General features: G+C 57.3%; 1 protein-coding gene across 5 annotated transcripts in view; it reads right to left on the bottom strand.

The window, feature by feature from the left end:
* PEMT (phosphatidylethanolamine N-methyltransferase) overlaps positions 1 to 19066 on the bottom strand; it is an 86883-nt gene that overhangs the window by 54715 nt on the left and 13102 nt on the right. For 4 of the 5 annotated variants that reach the window (XM_030294658.1, XM_030294659.1, XM_030294660.1 and 1 more), the window contains exon 2: positions 15843 to 15950. In XM_030294658.1, the coding sequence (XP_030150518.1) occupies positions 15843 to 15935 (93 nt within the window). In that variant the 5' untranslated portion in view covers positions 15936 to 15950. Of the gene's footprint in view, positions 1 to 15842; positions 15951 to 16056; positions 16174 to 19066 lie in introns of those variants that run through there. The other variant, XM_030294657.1, reaches the window with a different exon arrangement.

The following is a 19066-nucleotide window of genomic DNA, read 5'->3' as shown; positions in this document are numbered from 1 at the left end:
TTGCTGGGAAAGGGGGTCCACTGGCCAGGAGCCTGGTGTGAGTGAGGGATGGAGAACATTTAGCTAGATTGCAGTTCAGGGCTAGACTCCTTGCCATAGGCCTCTGGGCCTTCACACAACAGTGGGTCCTCAGAAGCGTCCAAAAGCCAGTGTCCCAGGCATGAAGGGTGGACGGGCCATCATGGTGGGTGGGGAGGCAGTTTGGATGGCGTATTTGGGGCTCTGGAGTGGGGTGAACATTCAGGCCTGTCGGCGAGTCATGGCTAGGATCCCCAGGAAACCCGGGGCACAGGATAGAGCCAGAGAACAGCCTCAAATACATAGAAGCAGAAAAGACTGTACCATAGGGGCACCTGGGTGGCTCAGTCGGTTAAGCATCAGACTTCAGATCAGGTCATGATCTCATGGTTCGTGAGTTCGAGCCCCGCATTGGGTTCTGTGCTGACAGCTTCGAGCCTGGAGCCTGCTTCAGATTCTGTGTCTCCCTCTCTCTCTGCCCTTCCCCACTGTCTCTCTCTCTCTCTCTCTCAAAAATAAACATTAAAAAAAAAAGACTGTATTATAGCCTACCTCCCCCAGTTTCTACATGGGGAAACTGAGGCTCAGAGTGGATGAGCCTGTCCCAGCTGCCAAGTGGTCAGTACATGGCTGGACTGGAACCGCACAATGAGGTTCCGTCACCCACGCTCTCCTGGGGCCCGGTGGCCCTCCTGGATCGTCAGAGCCTTGGAGCCCTACTGGCCGCTCTAGCTCACCTGATGTCTCGCCAGACGTGCCAAGACCCGGCCTCGTGGCCGATCACAGCAAAGACACAGCTGGCCCAGGCTGGAAGGCTCCCAGATGGCCAGGACCAGGACGAGTCTCTTGTGCAACACCCCCCACACCACCACTGCCAGTCCAAACGGTGACCAGCAGGTATCCAACAGAGCCCAGCGGGCAGGCCCTGCGTTCAGCAGGGAAAGGCTCCAACATCGCACCCCTGGGCACATGGCCTGGCCACGCCTGGGAAGGGCAAGCCCCGTGTGACGGTCCCCTAACCCCACCACCCCCACCTGTGGACCACCAGGCCCTGGGCCCTACCCCTGAAGCATATGTGTCCTCACCAAGGAAACTGAGGAGCAGAGGCAGGTCTATGCAGCCCCACGGCCCTGTCAACCACGCTATGCTTGCCTAAAGCAGGACTGAGAAGGGCCAGGAGGAGGACGACGGTGCAGAGCCCCCAGGTGCAGGCATCAACGCCTTGTGACCAAGCGGGCCCTGACACAAAGCCACACACAGGCAGGAACAACGCAGGGACTGGGCCGGGGTCTCTGACGTGCCCACAGATCCAGTGGGCGTCATGCCTCCCCGCCTCCATCGGCTCCCTGCCACCCCCAGCGCAGGTACAAACTCCCCGGAAGGCCCCCGAGACCACCCATCCAGCCTCAGCTCCCACTACCACCCCCGACCTTCCCGAGCCTCGGATGAGGTGCGGCCCACTCTCCTCCCACCTCTCCTCCACTCACACCGCCCCGTGCTCCCGCACACTCGCCCTCCCCACTCTGGAACTGCCCTGTCACCGGCCATCTCCATGGGCCCTGGAGCCTGGGCCCAGCTGGACACAGGCCAGGGACCCGGCGGCCACGAGCGATGTGACCGGCAAAGGCCAGAACTTGTGTGCACACTTTCCCATCTCTTCCGTCCTCTACAAACAATTCCCTGTCCCTTCCTCCAGGCCCCATGGTCACATCACGTGATTGGCAGGGCCAGCATGCCGGCCAGTCATCAAGCATTTCCCCGGCAGCGGTCAGACGGGACCCAGACGACAGCTCACACTTATCTGGCTTTGACTCCGCCTGGCACTGCCCTGCGTTCTGCACGTGGATTACTTCACTCATCTCACCACAACCCTGGGACAGAACCTTACAGTGAACCTGTTTCACAGATGAAGAAACCGAGGCACGGAACTTAGGTTGAGGACTTCGCCTTCGTCGTGCGGTCAGTAGCCGGTCATGACTTGGACCAGGCCATCGCCTCCCAAGCTGGGTGGGAAGGCCCCTGCAGGCCTGCCTGAGCCCGTCCCGAAGGACGAAAGCCACAAAGCCGCAGGACAGCTCCACAACAGAAGCTCCCGGCCGCCAGGCCTTGAAGAACTGCCAGGCACAAAGGGGACGGTAAGAAAGAGCGAGCCACTGAGCTGGCTCAGGTACTGTTCTACCTACCTTCTGGTCCAACCCTTGAGGCCCTGACTACTGTACCCATTTTACAGATGAGAAAACCAAGGCTCGGAGAAGCCAGAAATCTTGCCCAGGTCCCTCAGCTAAGAGGTATCATCAGCGAGACAGGTTCATATGCTCAGAAACCCACGCCCCACCCCTCCCTGGCCCGGCAAGATGGGCCAGGGGGGACCTGTGGGGGGACAGGGGAGGGGGACATGACTGCCCTGAGCTCCTGAGGCTGAGCAGACTGAGGACGGGCCACGAGGACACCTGTGTCAGCCCTACCCCAGCAGAGCCTTCCCTTCCAGGTGGCTGGCCTTCACGGCCACGCACTTGTGGCCCTGCCCACAGGAAATCCACGTGCGGTCATAATATTGACACGGGCAGCGTCTATAGCAGCCCAGAAGCCGAGCTGCCGAGAAGTCAGTGCAGGATACGCTCGAGCACCCCAGGCTCCAGGGGCAGGGGGGCCGCAGGGCAAGATCCCAGCAGGTGTTCTGAGGGCCTCTTCCCGCCAGCAGGGCCCCGGCTTTCTGCCTCATCCAGGCCAGGCCATGCTGCCACTGAGGGCTGTGTGTGCACCATGCAGGCCCTCCAGGGGACGGGATGGGGGCAGCAGGGTAATGCGCAGGAGCAGAAGCCCCAGCTGCCAGGCCCAGTTCTGCTCCCCCAGCTGTGCGACCACGGCAGGCCAAGCAACCTCTCTGGTCTTCAGCTGCGGCTTCTGGAGAATCTGGGGCGGTGCCCTCCGCGGACGGCACTGTTCCTACCTAGGGCTGCTCTGCCCCTAGGAGGCCACCGTCTCTTGGTCCCTATCCTCAAAGACTGGTGGGGAGACACAGAGCAGGGCCACCGCATCCAACCAGCTGGCTGACCGGGGCAGGTGCCCACCCCTACCCACCTCCTCTGTGACCACGCCCAAGATTCCTACCTACGTGACCAGAGACAGATTCTACAGAACAGAACACAGAGGTGTCTGCTCGGGACAGTACCAACGCCCTTCTCCAATGTTCTTCATCGCTAAGAGAAGAAAGCCTCGAGAAGGCACTAGTGCCTCGGACGCCTTATAAAAAGGTCCGCTGAGGCTGAGCGGTCTTTCTCGCAGAAACAGGGGAAAAGCTGAGGGGCCGGCTCAGCCTGCCAGCCTGCAGGAGATGGGGCACACAGTTAAGGGTTCCCACGTGTTTGTCAAGGTCACCGCCATTCACCGCTGGGCACAAGTGGGGAGGGGGGGCTCCATGCTCTGCTCAGCAGGCAGGCAGGGTCGTAGAGGCAGCACAGGTGGTCCCACGGGGTGGGAAAGAACTCGGATGTGCGCCCTTCCTCGGCAGTGAACCACGGCCCAGCTCAAGCTGCCTTTCCCGGGGCAGCACGTCCTCTGGGGGCTCCCCGGGGCCCTCAGCATACATCTGACCCTGGAACTGCTGGGGCGCCTCCGGGGAGACCAACCCACCCTGCTCCTAGCCTCGTGCAGGCACACAGACCTCGAGAACCGGTGGCTGGTAACGAGTCACACCCTGCTGATGGCATCCAGCCCAGGCCGGGTGGGAAGGGGTGGGCACAGGCAGGAGGGTACAGGCTTTCCTAGACAGCAGGGGCTTCTGGGCCTCACCGGGATCCATATGAGTTCCTGTGGGTATGGCAGGCAGGGGGCCAGGGGACGGGTCTCAGCACTTCAGCTGCACTGGGCAAACCCTCTCCCCTCACCTCACCCCTCCCACAGAGATGTGACCACCACTGGGGCTCTGTGACCCACCGTGCTCGCCACCAGGATGCTCGAGAAGTCCCAGGCTTTTGGAGGGAGAAGAGCAGACCCCCCCCCTCAGGAAGAAGGGGCAAGTCTGGGCCTGAAATAGAGGCATGGTCAAAAAGGCAATGAAAACTTCATGAGCAAATAGGGACGCCTGGGTGGTTCAGTCGGTTAAGCGTCCAGCTCGATTTTGGCTCAGGTCCTGATCTCATGTTTTGTGAGATTGAGCTGCACAGCGCAGAACCTGCTTAAGATCCCCCCTCCCCCCCCCCCTCAATAAATACATCAACTCTTAAAAATAATCAAAGAAAAAACTTCATGAGCAAATAAAACTAAAAGTTACAGTAACCTCCGATATGTGTGCTTTTCCCACGACCATCAAACAATTAACTCAGATAACCATCCCACGAGACTGCCCCTGACGTCTGATGCCGAGTTCAAGTCCGGTGGTCATCCATGCTTCTGACCGATGCCTATAAATTAGGGGGTCCAGTGACCAACTCCTCCTCCCCCAGTTTGATTAATTTGCTAGGGCAGCTCACAGAGAAAAGTTCACTTCCGCGGTTACCAGTTTATCATGAAGGATGTTAACTCAGGAACAGCCAGGGGGAAGAGATACAGAGAGCGAGGTGTGGGGAAAGAGTGTGAAGATTCTTTTTTTTAAACGTTTATTTATTTATTGGGGGGGGGGGGGGTGGGCAGAGAGAGAGAGCGAGAGAGAGAATCCCAAGCAGGCTCCATGCCAGGGAGGAGCCCAACCCAGGGCTCGATGCCATGAACCGTGAGATCGTGAACTGAGCCAAAATCAAGAGTTGGAGGTTTAATTGATTGAACCACCCACCCCAAGGGTGTGGAACGTCTATGCTCCCCAAGGCCGCCACTCTCCCCTAAACTCCACATGTCCACCAACCTGGGGAAGCTCTCCAAACCCTTTTGGGTCTTTATGGAGGCTGCATTACACAGGCATGAGAGATCAAAGCATTGTCCACTGGAACTGAACTCAATCTCCAGCCTCTCTCCCCTCCTGGGAGGTCGGGGATGGGACTGGAAGTTCCAACTGTCTACGCAGGGTTGGCTCCACCGGTACCCAGCCTTAGGTGACCCAGGGACTTCCCATAAGATACCTCATTAACATAGCAGAGACTTTTTTTTTGCGGCTCTCATCGCTTAGGAAATTCAAAGGCTTTAGGAAGCCTATGCCAGGAACAGGAATGAAGACCAAATGTATGTTTATTATAAATCACCTAACTCCTTCTGCTCGTACTTTGCTTTATTGCTTACAAATCCCCTTCATGCCTCTTAATCATGTAATGCCCATGACAGCTCTGCCTGCCGTATGGGCGGACAGATGGGGACTCAAGGCAAAGGGACTGATGCCTATTACGTGCCCGGAGTGTCACCCGCCCACCAAGCTGTATTCCCATCTAAGCCACAGGATAACCCTGAAGGATAACACCCCCCCCCCACCCCAGTCATGAAGCCGAAGGGCTGGCAACCTCACGGTCCTCACTCCATGATCCTCTGCCTGTGAGCACAGCCCTGGAAGGCTGGAGAACCTCACACTTGCTGTGTGTGCCATTTCCCGGCCAGTTGGGAATCAATTCAAATGTCGTGCCGCAGTGGCCAGGAGGGTGAGAGCAGAGGCTTCTGCATACCCGGCCAGCACGAGCGGGCCCACCAAGCGGCATTTGCAAGCAGGGGCATTGGGACAGAGTGAAAAGTAGCAAAGATGTGTTAGCAGGCACCAGCTAACACAAGGCACCTGCAGAGCCTTGTACGGGGTTAGAGCCTCGGACAAGAGGCACCTGACTTCGGAAACTACCGTTGGGACATTTGCATAGGCTCCACCTCCCACCCTCTGCTCCTTGCCTTCCCCACCGCTCCCCCCCCCCCCGCCCCAGGCCCTTCCTAATTCCCCATTTTCCAACAGCTGGCCTGGATTCTCCACTCCTCTCCACCCAGGACTTCCAGACCAGCTGCTCAGCTGTGGTTCCAGCCTCTCTTCATGATCTCTGCCCCCTGCCCAGTGCACACCTCGGTGTCTCCCAGTCAGTCCAGGCTCCCTGGACCACCAGAACCTCAGGAGCCCAGCACCCCAGGCCTATACTGTCCCCTCGTTGAACAAACTACAATTGTTATCCCATGTCCAGCAGGCACACATGCATGGGAGCCTTCTCTGAAATGCAACAGGGCATCACCCAGGGGCTTTGGAACCCAAGCCCCACATTGGTCACGGCGCCTGACCACCTCCCATCTTAGCCCTCTTGAGTCTCCCTGTGCCAAGACAGGGAAGGAGGAGGGCAGGAATCGGAGACAAAGGTGGCAAGAGCGGGGCCGCCTCTCGGGCAACTTGGTGAACCGGAACTCCCCAGCAAGGCAGAGGCACCCAACAACGTAGGAGAGCCTGCGGGTACCGCTTGGTGAGGCGTGGCCCCAGAGCACTGGCCAGCAACGTGCATCCCCCTCATCTTCTGAATCAAAGTCTCTCCCTGGCTGATTCCTGACTCTTGGGCACAAGGAAGGGGTCACCAGCTCTAGAACTCCCTCTCCAAGGGGTATCTGTAGGCCATGGAAACTTTCTGGGCAGGAGATTCTGGAACAAGTGAAAGCACTTGGCCTAAAGCTTGGGGAAGTGGCTGGAAGGATAACGGCCCTGGGAGTTTCCACTGATGCAAGAGCTCTTCTGGGCGTGCCTGCGACCAGACAGCCCCCACGGCTGCCCCTCCTCCGAGCCAAATATGACACCGGACACTTCATGCCTCCAAACCCTTTTGCACCCATTCCCTCCCCGACAGCCTTGCTGCCAGATGGCAAGGAAATCGGGCAAAGGCTGCTCCCCCAGACCTAAGATGAGGCAACTGAGGTCTAGGGAAGCAAAGTGACTTGCTCCGGTCCCAGAGCAAGTTAGCAATAAAACGAGACCAAAAACTCAAGCCCTGGAAATTTTCCATGGAATCTCGGCCTCAGAAGAAGACCCGGGAAGGAGGCAAAGCCAACAACACCAGCAGGCCAGCTCCTAGGCTGCTAAAACGCTCATGGCTGCATCTCATTACTTCCCGACAGGGCACTCAGGGGGGCATTAGTGGGGTCAGGACCTGCCACCCTCCTCACAGATGGAGAAAGGAAGGCATGATCTTGCCTGGCCCACCACTCCCCGGGCTACTCAGAGCTCACCCTCGATGAAGGAAGGACACGTTTCCATCCACCCCTTCTAGCGCTGGGCTAGACCCTGTCCTGAGCTCCAAGACACCGTCCTCCACTTCCAGGAGCACTCAGTCTGAGGGAGGAGGCGAAACATGAATGCACAGGGCACGTGGGCGAGCAGAGCAGCTGGGCGGGAGAGCCACAGAGGGGATGCTCAGCCCTGTCTGCTCGGGCTCAGGGCTCAGGGCAGGCTGGCACAGAATACCCAGGAAAGGCTAGGGTAATAAAATTCTGCCCCCTGGACCCCTCCATGAGGGAAGGATCCCAGGATGTCCCCTTCCCCAAGCCACTCAGCCAGGAGCCCTTTCCAACGTGCACATTTCAATCCCATACGTACTAACAGTGCCTGATGTCCTCACAAAGCCACAAAGTCCAGAACGAAAAACAAATCATTAATGGAAAAAGTGCTTGGACCCCCACCCCACCCGGCACAGAATTTGTAAGAAAACTCAAATGGCATCTCCAGAATATCAGGAAGCTGAGAGCAAAGAAGAGGTCATTGCAGAAAGCTGGGTCCACCAGTGTTTCGCCCGGGCTTCACGCAGGAGACAGCCTCCTTCTGCTTTTCCCACTTCTGCTCTTAACTATGTCGCTCCAGGGGATCCTGGCAAAGACTGTGAGCTGACCCAGTTCGAGGCGCCATATGCACTTCATCACCACGTTGCTCAGACACAGAGAATCTAAAGTTAGACACGGCCAATGTCACGACGCTCCCCCGCCAGGCCACTGCCTGCAGCCCCACAGAGCGACGAGTGCAGCTCTCCGTTCAGACAGGGATGGGGCCGCAGGGGTGGCCAGGACTTCATCCAGCTAAAAACACCCATCTACTCCCTGGCTCAGAAAAGAACACACACACACACACACACACACACACACACACACATACGTCATGGGCCATCTTGCACTTGAGCCGACATTGAGATGTTAGAGGGGCAAAGCACGGGTCCCTGGTGACAAGGAGCTGACCTCCCCAGCCATGGAGCCAAGACCGGACATGCCATTAGTTCTGCAGAATCCAGCTCTGAGCACAGCTCAGGCAGGGACAGGGAGAGCGCCAGGGCTGGGGGAGGGCTATGGTGTCCCAGGTGATACCAGTCATAAGAGACAAGTGGCTGGCCAACCAGAGTTCTGTGCTCTCTTGGCTCTAGGAGCCAAGGTCTCAGTCACGTCCAGCCAGCCAGCCAGCTCTGCACAGTGAAAAGCCCTTCCTGTGCCACGGGCTGTACCAGCAGGCCCAGCTCAGCATTCCCACAAAGGCAAGACGCACCCTGGCAGAGGCAGATGTTTTCAGATCCGGAAACACAGCCTCAGAGCCCAGTGGGTACATGGCCATGCCCTGGGAGCCAGCTCTCAAAGCCAGGTGGGGGCGAGGGTCTCAGACAGTCTGGGTTCACGCCCTGTCCCAATTCCCCAGCCTGTCTGGATGAGATGCACACACACACACACACACACACACACACACACACACGCATGTTCATGTACACTCACACACTCTCACGTGCACGGCCACACACTTACACACTCACACACACACACTCACTGCCAGCCTGTAGCAGACAATCGGGGTGGCAAGCCAGTGTTCAGGGTCCTGTCTCCGGGGCCCCAGGCCCATCTGTCCACCTTCTCTCCATACACACCCCCTTCTCTTGGGTCTTCTCAACTCTTGCCCCCACCCTTTGCCCCTGCCACTTGTCTAGAAAGCCCAGCCATACCTCAGCAGGCCCCATGCAGCTCACAAGCCCGGGAGATTCACAACCCCTCTCTTGTCTCCTCTCTTCCAGATTTGTCTCTACCGGCAAGCTTTATTATCAGTCAAGCCCTGACTTTTAGATCGCACTCCCGATAAACGACCTTACCTCAGTGGCCCAAGAGCAGGTTCCAGGCGGGCAGGGACATTCCAGGGCAGCACTTGGTAAAGTGGGTGGGTCACAGTGTCTCAGAGCTCGATAGGACCTCAGCTGAGGGTCCTCACCTCACAGATGGAGAAACCAAGGCCCAGAGTGGGGTGGGAACTACAGGGGATGGGACCCGGGCCTCCCTCCCAGGGGCCCTCCCAAGGGCCAGGCTGGTGCCCTTGCTTCAGCCCAGCGGCGTCTTCAGGGTCAGCTCCCTGGCACCTATGGGGGTCCTCTGGGGCACCTGAAATTAGCCAACGGATTGCTGGCTGGGGCTCTGAAACCAGAAAATGAGGGAGCAAGGCAAAGGCACACTGAAGGCAGCAGGCCCACCTGCCCTGCTCTGCGCTCGCCTTGCCCACAGCGCCACCTACTGTCCTGCCTTTCTGGCTCCCTCCAAAGTCCCCAGCCGCCAGCTCAGGTATTGAGCCAACAAAACATCCCTCTGCGGAGGGACCCCCCACCACCGGCTAGATGGCCAGTGCCCCTACTTCCTGGAGAGGAACAGCTGCCTCCTCCCACACTCACCCTCTGCAGATAGGGTGCCCAACCCAGGACTGACAGGCTCTGGGGATGCAGTAAGTTCAGGGCCAAACCCAGGAGAGGCCTGGCCAACAGGCAGGCTGGCCATCCTGCAGATGCGGGCTGCCCTAGACACAGGCTGTAGATCCCACCCTCAGAGAGAGAAGTCTGAGGCTGGGACACAGTGTGGGACAGCCGGTCGTGGGGGGCTATGGGGGGGGGGCCCGGAGGGGCGCTGCATGTGGACCCTGGAAGGATGGGTGGTGGGTCTCAGGCAGGAGAAACCCGCAAGCAGGCTTGGGTGTGAGACAGCAGGCACTCCAGGAGGAGCAGAAAGCTGGGCCAGGCTGGCCAGGGGTCCCCATTCCCACCTGCCGTCCCACCCGGATCAATAGTAACACCCCTGTAGCTCTCCCAAGGGCGAGAGTTTAGCACGGGTCCAAACATGCTGATAGGCTCAATCAGCTTTGACGTCCGTGACAAAGCAATCTGCCTTCGATAATAGTTAAGACACCAAAGCCTGCAAACCATTTTCTTTTGTAAACAGCGAGAGGGCTCAAGGCTACCTCATCATCACCTGCCGCTGGCATGCTGCGTTCTGACTCTGGAGGGAGTTCCCAGAGCTGGAATGGCGCAAGGCTTCGTCTATCTTATCTCTACCGAGATGCCGTGAATAGCTGGGCCCACTGTGTTTCCCTCCCCCCACCACCCCAGATCCCTTCCTTTGCAGAGTCTCAGTACGCAGATGCAAACGTCGCAGATGGAGACGCCCCCTCCTCCGACGCCACGGCAGAAAACTGGGGAAGAGGCCAGCTGCTGAGAACCCAGTAAACGCTGGCTGCAGGTCTGTGCAGGCAGCGCTGGGCGCACACACGGAGGGGTGAAGCAGAAACTCTGCCCTTCCTCATGGCACACGGTGCCGGGCACAGGCCAGGGTTGGGGGGACAGGGGAGCAAGGCGGGGGCTGCTCCGGCTCTCTTGGAACACTCAGGCCAAGGGGAAGGCCCAGGGGAAGCAGTGACACCAGAGGGAACACAGGACACATGCAGGGGACACAAAGGGCTGCCTCACTCAGACCGACCGGGGCAACCGTGCCCCTCAGGGACCCTGGCAACATCTGGAGACATTTGAGGCTGTCAGGACACCTAGTGGGTAGAGGCAGGCGACAGTGTTAAACATCCCACAGAGAAGAGGATGGCCCAGAATGTCAACAGTGCCAGTGTTGGCAACCTTGACCCGGAGGGTGGGCTGGGGAGGGGGTTTGTGAGAAGCAGGGACGACTGCCCGGAAGAGGTGACACAGGGTACGCAAGAAGCCCCCGGCAAGAGGCTGAATCACCAGGGAAGGGCAGGGACCAGGATGACTGAGTGTGCAGACAACGGGATGCCCAGCAGAGGGGCTCCAGGGGCCGGGGAAAGGGCTCACACCTTCTGCTGGAAGGTGTGGGGCACCTACCTTTAAACAACTGAGAGCTGGGGCACTGGGTGGTTTGGCCCTGGGCCCTGGCCTGTGTTCGTTCACAAAGGAGGAAGGCTGGAAAGGCACAGGGGGTGCCGGGGAACCTGGCTGGAAGGCCACAGTGCTGACCGGGCGAGCAAGTGGACTGCTGAGGACAGATCCTGGCGGGTGGGCGACAGTGAGGAGTGAAGGCCGGCCCCTGGATCTCTGCCCTGGGCCCCTGGTAGGGGAGCACACAGGGAGGTTCTTGGCCAGAGTTCAAACAGCAAGCTGTCTTTTGGGCCTGGACATGCCCAGGTGCAGCCACAGGTCCTGGTGCCCTGAGATGACTAATTGGGAAAAGCCCCAATTAGTCCCTCTGCAGCACCTGACCTTTTCACCATTTTAATTACAAACTTATTTGTGACCTCTAACAATGGAGACCGGGCAGCTTTATTCCCTGGGTCCTGCAGACTCGCGCAGTGCCTGGCACAGTTTGTTGTCTGCTATGAACGTTTGTGGAATGAGTGAATGAATGAATGAATGAATGAATGACAGGCAGAGGAAAAGCTGTTCACAAGGAACAGCCGAGCGAGCCAGAAAAGCAGTGTGAGGCACAGGGTTTCAAGAAACAGTGAAGGTCAATAGTGTTGGTTTCCCCAAAGCTTCAACAAGGAGAGGGCAGAAGCAACAAAGAGTCCTTTGCGGGGAGAGGAGGGGGCGGGAAGAAGACAGAGATGGGCCCCGGGCCGGTGCCGGTGGGGAGGATGTGCCTACGCATCTACCCGCGACACTGACAAGTGGGCAGGCCCCTCCAGCCAATGGCGTAGCTTCTTCAAGGAGCTACAGCCCCGGGGAGGCAGACAGTGGGCCATGGAAGAATCGGACGGCCCGGAGCCAAGGCCAGGCTCGGCCAGGGCGGCCACTCTCTGTGACTCCAGACATCATCACCAACCCCAGCCATTCCACTGCCCTGAATTCCAGACCCTCAAGGCCTGCGTCCCCACCGAGAATCTCCCAGGCACGGGCAGAACAGAGGTCTCTTCCCCACGGCCCTCAGCCCCTAGGTTGTCCCACGTGGCCATGCCCTCTACAAGTCTGTACCCACACGTCCAACCAATTCTCTGACGCTAGCTGGCGGGCGAGGGGGGGGAGGGGGAGTCCTACAATTCAACGCAAGTCTGACACCATCTGCCCAACTCACAGACCTCAGGAAACCATTTTATTTGCTTGATGACCAGTTTATTACAAAGGATACTAAAGGGTAGGAATTGTCACCCAGACGGAAAGATGAATGGGGGGGGGGGGGGGGACGGGGAAGGGGTGCAGAGTGTCCACGCTCTCTCATGCCACTCTCTCCACATCTTCATGCTCACCAACCCAGAAGCTCTTGGAACCCATCGTTTCGGGTTCTAATGGAGGCTGCGTTACAGAGGCAACCGATTACATTATTTGGTAGCCATTGGCTACTGAACTGACCTCCAGCTCCTCCCCCCTCCCCGGAGGTCAGGTGGTTGGTTCCTCTGGCAAGGTTGCACCCTTCCCCAGTCCTTAGGATGGTGTGGGGGGGGGGTCACCTCATTAATAAGTCACCTCATTAATAAGTCATTAATAAGTCACCTCATTAACATAACAAGACACCTTGATGACACTCAGCACCTAGGAAATTTCAAGGGTTCGGGCAGCTGTGAGCCAGATTGAAGACCAAATACCTATTTCTTAGGTCCCAACTAGAACTCTCTTGTACTTCCCCACCAAACCAGGGTAAATCCCGTTGACTCTTCCTGCTCTCAAATCATGCCCAGACTCTGACCACTTCTCCCACTCCCGCTGGTGCCACCCTGGTCCAGGCCACCATTGGGTCACAAGCGCTGTGACGGCCTCCAGCCCCCCCCTCGCCCCACCCTCACCCCTCATCTGCTCTTACCAGCCCACGCCAGCCTAGAAAACCGGAGTCAGATCAGGCCATTCATTCCACGGCTCCCCACTCAGAAACCATCGCACGTGCTGCCCACGGCCTACAAGGCCTGCTCTGTTAGGCCAGCCCCCTCCCTGACCTGCCACCCTCCACGCTCTCTCTGTCGGATTCCAGCCTTGAAACCACCCAGGACTTTTGCACTTGCTTCCTCTTCTCCAGATACCCGAGGGCTCCCTCCCACACGAGGACAGGTTTCTGCTCAAAGGTCACCCCTGCCCTGACCAGCTTCCCCCCTTTCCCTGCCTCATCGCCCCCTCCCCCAGCCCCATCCTGCTGTATGCAGTGCGTGTTTTTACCCACACGGTGTCTGCCTCCTGGAACGTCAGTTCCTTTAGAACCAGGGCAGTGTGCCGCCCGCGCCTGGCATGCAGTGGGCCGTCAGTAAGTAAGAGATGAGTGGACCTCTTGGAGGCTGGTTTCCCAAGGGGATAATAACAGCCTTTGCTGTGACAATCAGCTGAAATCCTGCGTGAACCGCACTCAGCACAATGGCCAAGCACGGGGAGGGAGGACTGAATCGATGCTCATCAAAGGCTTTCACAGGTGGGACCTCCCTTACTGCTGGGATTCTCGTCCCCAGGGTGTCACAGAGCTGGGGTCCCACTCAGACCAGTTCTTCCAGCCTCCCGGTCCCGTTCCCACTGCCCAGCCAGCGGCAGCCCGCTAAACCATAATGTGTTTCCATAACTTCTCCCATTCTGAACCGACCGAAAAGCTCTCCCTCCCGCTAATGACCACACACCGTGCCAGCGTACAACTTTTGCAGAAACAAGGCAAATCAAACGCTACGACAAAAGAAACCAGCCTTACGACGAGCGCACAGACACGAGCTGCCTGCCTCGCAAATCTTAAGCACCTCAACCTGGCTGTGGGCCACCAAGTGACTTCAAAATGAACTTGCAAAACCACAGTGTTGGAAGGCCCAGCGGGAAATAATGGAAGGGGCTTGTGCATGAAAAAGTGTCCCGGAGACCCACTGCGCACCCAGCAGGCCGGCGAGCCGAGCCCCCAGCACGGGGAGGCCTGTGGGACTGGCGGTCAAAGCCAGGCCTTCCGGGGGAGGATGGTGAACAGGGGAGAGCACTGCACACTCCTAGCCGACTGCAGGTTCTTCTCGCAGGGACCAACAACCTGTCTCATATCCTGCACCAGTTTCCTGTGGCTGCTGTAACCAATCACCACAAACCAGGTGCTTTAGAACAACAGGAATGCACGTTCTCACAGCTCCGTGGGCCACAAGTCCAAAATCTGTGTCTCTAGGCCAAATTAAGGAGCCAGCAGGGCCCCACTCTCCCAGAGGCTCTAGGTGAGAATCCAGTCCTGGCCTGTGCCAGCTTCTGGTGGCCCCGCCTTCCCCATCAGTGGCCCCGCCTTCCTTGGCTGGTGGCCGTATCACCTCAGCGTCCAAAGCCAGTGTGTTCACATCTCCCTCTGCCCCCCACCCTTATAAGGACACATGTGACTACATTTCAGGCCACCCCAACAATCCACGGCAATCTCCCCATCCAGACATCCTTAATACCTGCAGAGCTCCCCTTTTCTGCCATCCAAGGTAAACCTTTACAGGTTCCAAAGATCGGGGTGTGGACATCTTTCGGGGGCCATTTTTCAGCCTGCCACATACCCTTTTTACCCTTCATTGTCTTGTGCTGCCGGAGGAAAGCTGGGGGGTGGGGACGGTGAGTGGCAGAGAAGGAACGGAGAGCAGAAATGAACAGGGAGGCGGTCCCGTGTGGGGTGTGGCGGGGGTCCCCGAAGGCCCGAGGAATGGTTTTAGGCAAAGCAAGCCCTCAGAGCTCATCCCGCCCCTCAGGTCGCCTTCAGACGGGGGCCGCCACCAACCACCTCAGGGTGTGGGCCCAGCGTGTTCAGGGCGGCCAGAGGAGGGACAGAACATTCCGAATGCGGCCTCCTTGAGATGAGCAGCCCCGCCCCCACCCCACCCCCCGTTTCCACCCACCTGTGACCTCCCCAGATAGAGAAAAGACCTAACTCATAAACCAGATGAAAAACATGTCCTGTTCTGCCCCTGGGACCAAGTGGTCACCTGAAATGAAAACAGTCTGGAACAGCATGTTGCTAACGCTGAGCTTGGCCTTATTCTTCAGGCTACCCTCAAGGGTGATCACAGGATGTCCGTGGCTCTGCATCAGCAAACCCGAGATCAGGCACAGGGCAGGAGCCTCAGGGGGCACCGCTGCCGCCCCTTTCCATGCTTCCAGAAACCCCACGAGCTTCCCCCACATCCTGGCAGGGGCCAGGAGAGACTGTCCTGCATTCCCACACCTTCCTCAGAGGGTTCGGGGCCCCCTTCCCACACAGCCTGGTCCCACCCGGCTCTCCGTGCTCCAAGCGTCCCCTGGGCGTCCCCTGGACCCACAGAAGAACTGGGTGCCGCTCTGTCTCCTGTTTTCCCTGCCACCCAGCACACAAAGTCCAGCGATGTGCGGACCCTTTTACAGGAAGCCTCATTCAGGACAAATAATCATGTTTCTGGAGCACATCCGAGGGGGCGAGGATTCCCGAGAAAGCGGCTTCCCTGCGAAGCATGGCAGAGGAGGAAGGCAGCCCCCAAGCCGAGGCCGTCTACTTCACCGAGGAGAAGGCTGAGATCGTCGGGCACAGCTGGGCAGCCGCACCACAGGACAGCCCCACGGGCCCAGCCCACAGCAGCCCAGGGCTGTGGGATCCCCAAAATGAGGGGCTTCCCTGGTCCGCATCCCCTACCTGGGCTCTGAGACTGATGGGGAAACAGAAAGGACGATTCCACGCTGGCAGAGACAGACGTGGGGAGGGAAGAGCCATCCATCTGTCCGTCCGTGCAGCTGGCCCAGATAATATGGGCGCAGGGTACTTACCACATTCCAAAAGAGCGGGTTGAAAGTGATGGTGAGGATAGCAGCCACAAAGCAGGGATCCGAGGGGTCCACGTAGCCCAGCAGCCGGGTCATAACGCAGACGTCTGCCTGCAGGGACACAGCCAGCGTCAGCAGGAGACCTGCCCAGTCCCCCGCCGACCCCCACCTGCGGGACAAGGAGTGACAAGCCTCCGGAACTCGGAAACAAAGTTACCCTCCGGGAACACGCCGGGAGGCGCGGGCACAGGCAAGTCCAGCGAAGGTTACTGCTGTGTAATCATAAAACGGAAGATAAAAGGCGAAAGCCGGTCAGCCGTGTGGTGCCCTGTCGAAGGGTGGCCGGGCTTGCAGCAGCAGAGCGGAGTGCGGGGACGCTATGCCCGGAAATCGGTGGCTCTGAGAGAGGATGAGCAGCCAGCACCCTGCAGGGGGAGTGACCCCGCCAGGACCAATGTCTGGGTCACCAGGTGCTGTCACTGGACCGTGCAGAGGGCTTTGGAGCAAAGCCGAGGGGCTGGCAATCAGGTAAATGCAAACTGAAGCAACATTAACGAGCCTCCTCTCGCCAAACCTGACGACAGATAGTCTTGAGCGCTGAGGAAGGTGTGAACTGAAAGCTGTGTTCCTACTGCCTGCGATTTCACTCCCGAGCACCTGTCCCAGAGACAGGCCCGTGAGTGTGCAAAGCGCATGTGCAAAGATGTTTCCATCTGGCACGCCTGTCACGAAAAGCATGACCACTTAGCTGTCCACCTGTGGAAGAAGGATAAATGGAATGTGGCCCATTCCTAACGGAGCGAAACTACAGAATTTAAAACAAACTAGCCGTTTGTGTCAACTTGTGACATATATATTTTTTTTTAATTTTTTTTTAATGTTTGTTTATTTTTGAGACAAAGAGAGACAAAGCATGAACGGGGGAGGGTCAGAGAGAGGGAGACACAGAACCTGAAACAGGCTCCAGGCTCTGAGCTGTCAGCACAGAGCCTGACGCGGGGCTCAAACTCACGGACCGCAAGATCATGACCTGAGCCGAAGTCGGCCGCTTAACCAACTGAGCCACCCAGGCGCCCCATATATATTTTTTTTAAGTAGGCTTCACACCCAGCACGGACCCCAACGCAGGGCTTGAACTCACCACCCTGAGATCAAGAGCTGAGCTGAGATCAAGAGCTGGACGCTTCACCGACTGAGCCCCCCAGGCGCCCTGACTTGTGATATTCTTCAAAACATGTGCTGGGGCACCTGGGGGGCTCAGCCGGTGAAGCGTCCAACTTCAGTTCAGGTCATGATCTCGCTGTTCGTGAGTTCAAGCCCCGCACGGGACTCTGTGCTCACAGCTCAGAGCCTGGAGCCTGCTTCGCATTCTGTGTCTCCCTCTCTCTCTGCTCACCCCTGCTCACACCCTTTCTCTCTCTTTCCCTCAAAAATAAACATTAAAGAAAAGCATGTCAGATGAGGGGCACCTGGCTGGCTCAGTCAGTGGGAGTATCGACTCTTGATCTGGGGGTCGTGAGTTTGAGCCCCATGTTGGGTGGAGAGATCCCTTAAACAAATCTCAAAAAAAAAAGTCAAATGAATCAAGAGAGCTGTAGATTTCCCACAGCATATATACACATGTTTAGAAAATAACACAAACCATACAGTGCTAAATGTTCTTTCTGTGCGTGTGTTTTAGAAAAAAGACTGGCATGCAACGTGCTAACACATTCACACTATTTTCCACATCCGTAGTGGGGTCTCCTGCCCTCCACTTTGACACTTGGGGCAGGATCACTTTCTGTGGCGAGGCCGTCCCTGCACCCTAGGGTGTTCAATCGCACCCCTGGCCTTCACCCACTGGGTGCTGGTAGCTCTGCCCAGTTGCGACAACCAAAAATGTCTCCAGGCATGGCCCCAGTGCATCCCCCCACGGGCAGAATTGAGACATCCTGCCTCTGGGGACAAGAAAACAGAAGAGCTGAACACTTGGAACACCGATTTCTTTCTTCAAAAAAAAGGTAGGGGGTGCCTGGGTGGCTCAGTCAGTAGAGAGCCCAACTCTTGATTTCAACTTCGGTCACGATCTCACAGTTTGTGAGTTCAAGCCCCGCATCAGACTCTTCACTGACAGTGTGGAGCCTGCTTGGGATTCTCTCCCTTTCTCTCTCTGCCCCGCCCCCACTCATGTGTGTCTGGGGGGTGGTACACGCTCTCTCTCTCTCTCTCTCTCTCTCTCTGTCTCAAAATAAATAAATAAAAACTTAAAAAAAAAAAAAGATAGGGGCGCCTGAGTGGCTCAGTCGGTTGAGCGTCCGACTTCGGCTCAGGTCATGATCTCATGGTTCATGAGTTTGAGCCCCGCGTCAGGCTCTGGGCTGGAGCCTGGAGCCCCCTTCGGATTCTGTGTCTCCCTGTGTCTGCCCCTCCGCTGCTCGCACTCTGTCTCTTGCATTGTCTCAAAAATAAATAAATATTTAAAAAATAGTAGGACACTTCCGATTTCAAGTGGTATTTGCTGTATCCCTACATTACTCTCTGGACTTTTTCTTTCTGCTTTTAGAAAGGACTTGAGGGCCAATGCACTGAAAATATGGTGACTCTCCACGTCAAATCAAAGTAAAAATAAGCCTAAATTGTAAAATGAGTCTAAGTCCATCAGAGTGACAGCGTTGTCATAATGTTGGATTTTTTTTTAATTTTTTTTAACGTTTTATTTATTTTTGAGACAGGGAGAGACAGAGCATGAACAGGGGAGGGGCAGAGAGAGAGGGAGACACAGAATCTGAAACAGGCTCCAGGTTCTGAGCTGTCAGCACAGAACCCGACGTGGGGCTCGAACTCACGGACCGCGAGATCGTGACCTGAGCCGAAGTCGGCCGCTCAACCGACTGAGCCACCCAGGCGCCCCTCATAATGTTGGCTTTGATGGTATTTTCTGTTCTGTTTCACTTCGTTTGGGGATCCTAATAGTATCCTTTCAAGGAATATCTCCGTCTCTACCTTTCTTGGGGATTGAGTAGGCAATGCTCCTGACCTGGTCGGCCCCACAGGTCACCCAGCCCTGGAGGACAAGCAGCCCCCTCTACTCCAACTCTTGCTTCGCCGAGCCCCCTTCTCCCAGCGTAACTCAGCCTGCCATCTAGACAGTGCCCAAGAGTGTGGCGTGGGAAGATTCTGGAAAGTCACTGAGCATGGAGGACGTGGCCCGGCACATCCTTCCCAGGCAAGGGCAAACCTTCACC

This window comes from Lynx canadensis, chromosome E1 (assembly GCF_007474595.2).
Source record: "Lynx canadensis isolate LIC74 chromosome E1, mLynCan4.pri.v2, whole genome shotgun sequence".
Taxonomy (NCBI): Eukaryota; Metazoa; Chordata; class Mammalia; order Carnivora; family Felidae; genus Lynx; species Lynx canadensis.
This window is presented reverse-complemented; position numbering and strand designations above follow the sequence as displayed.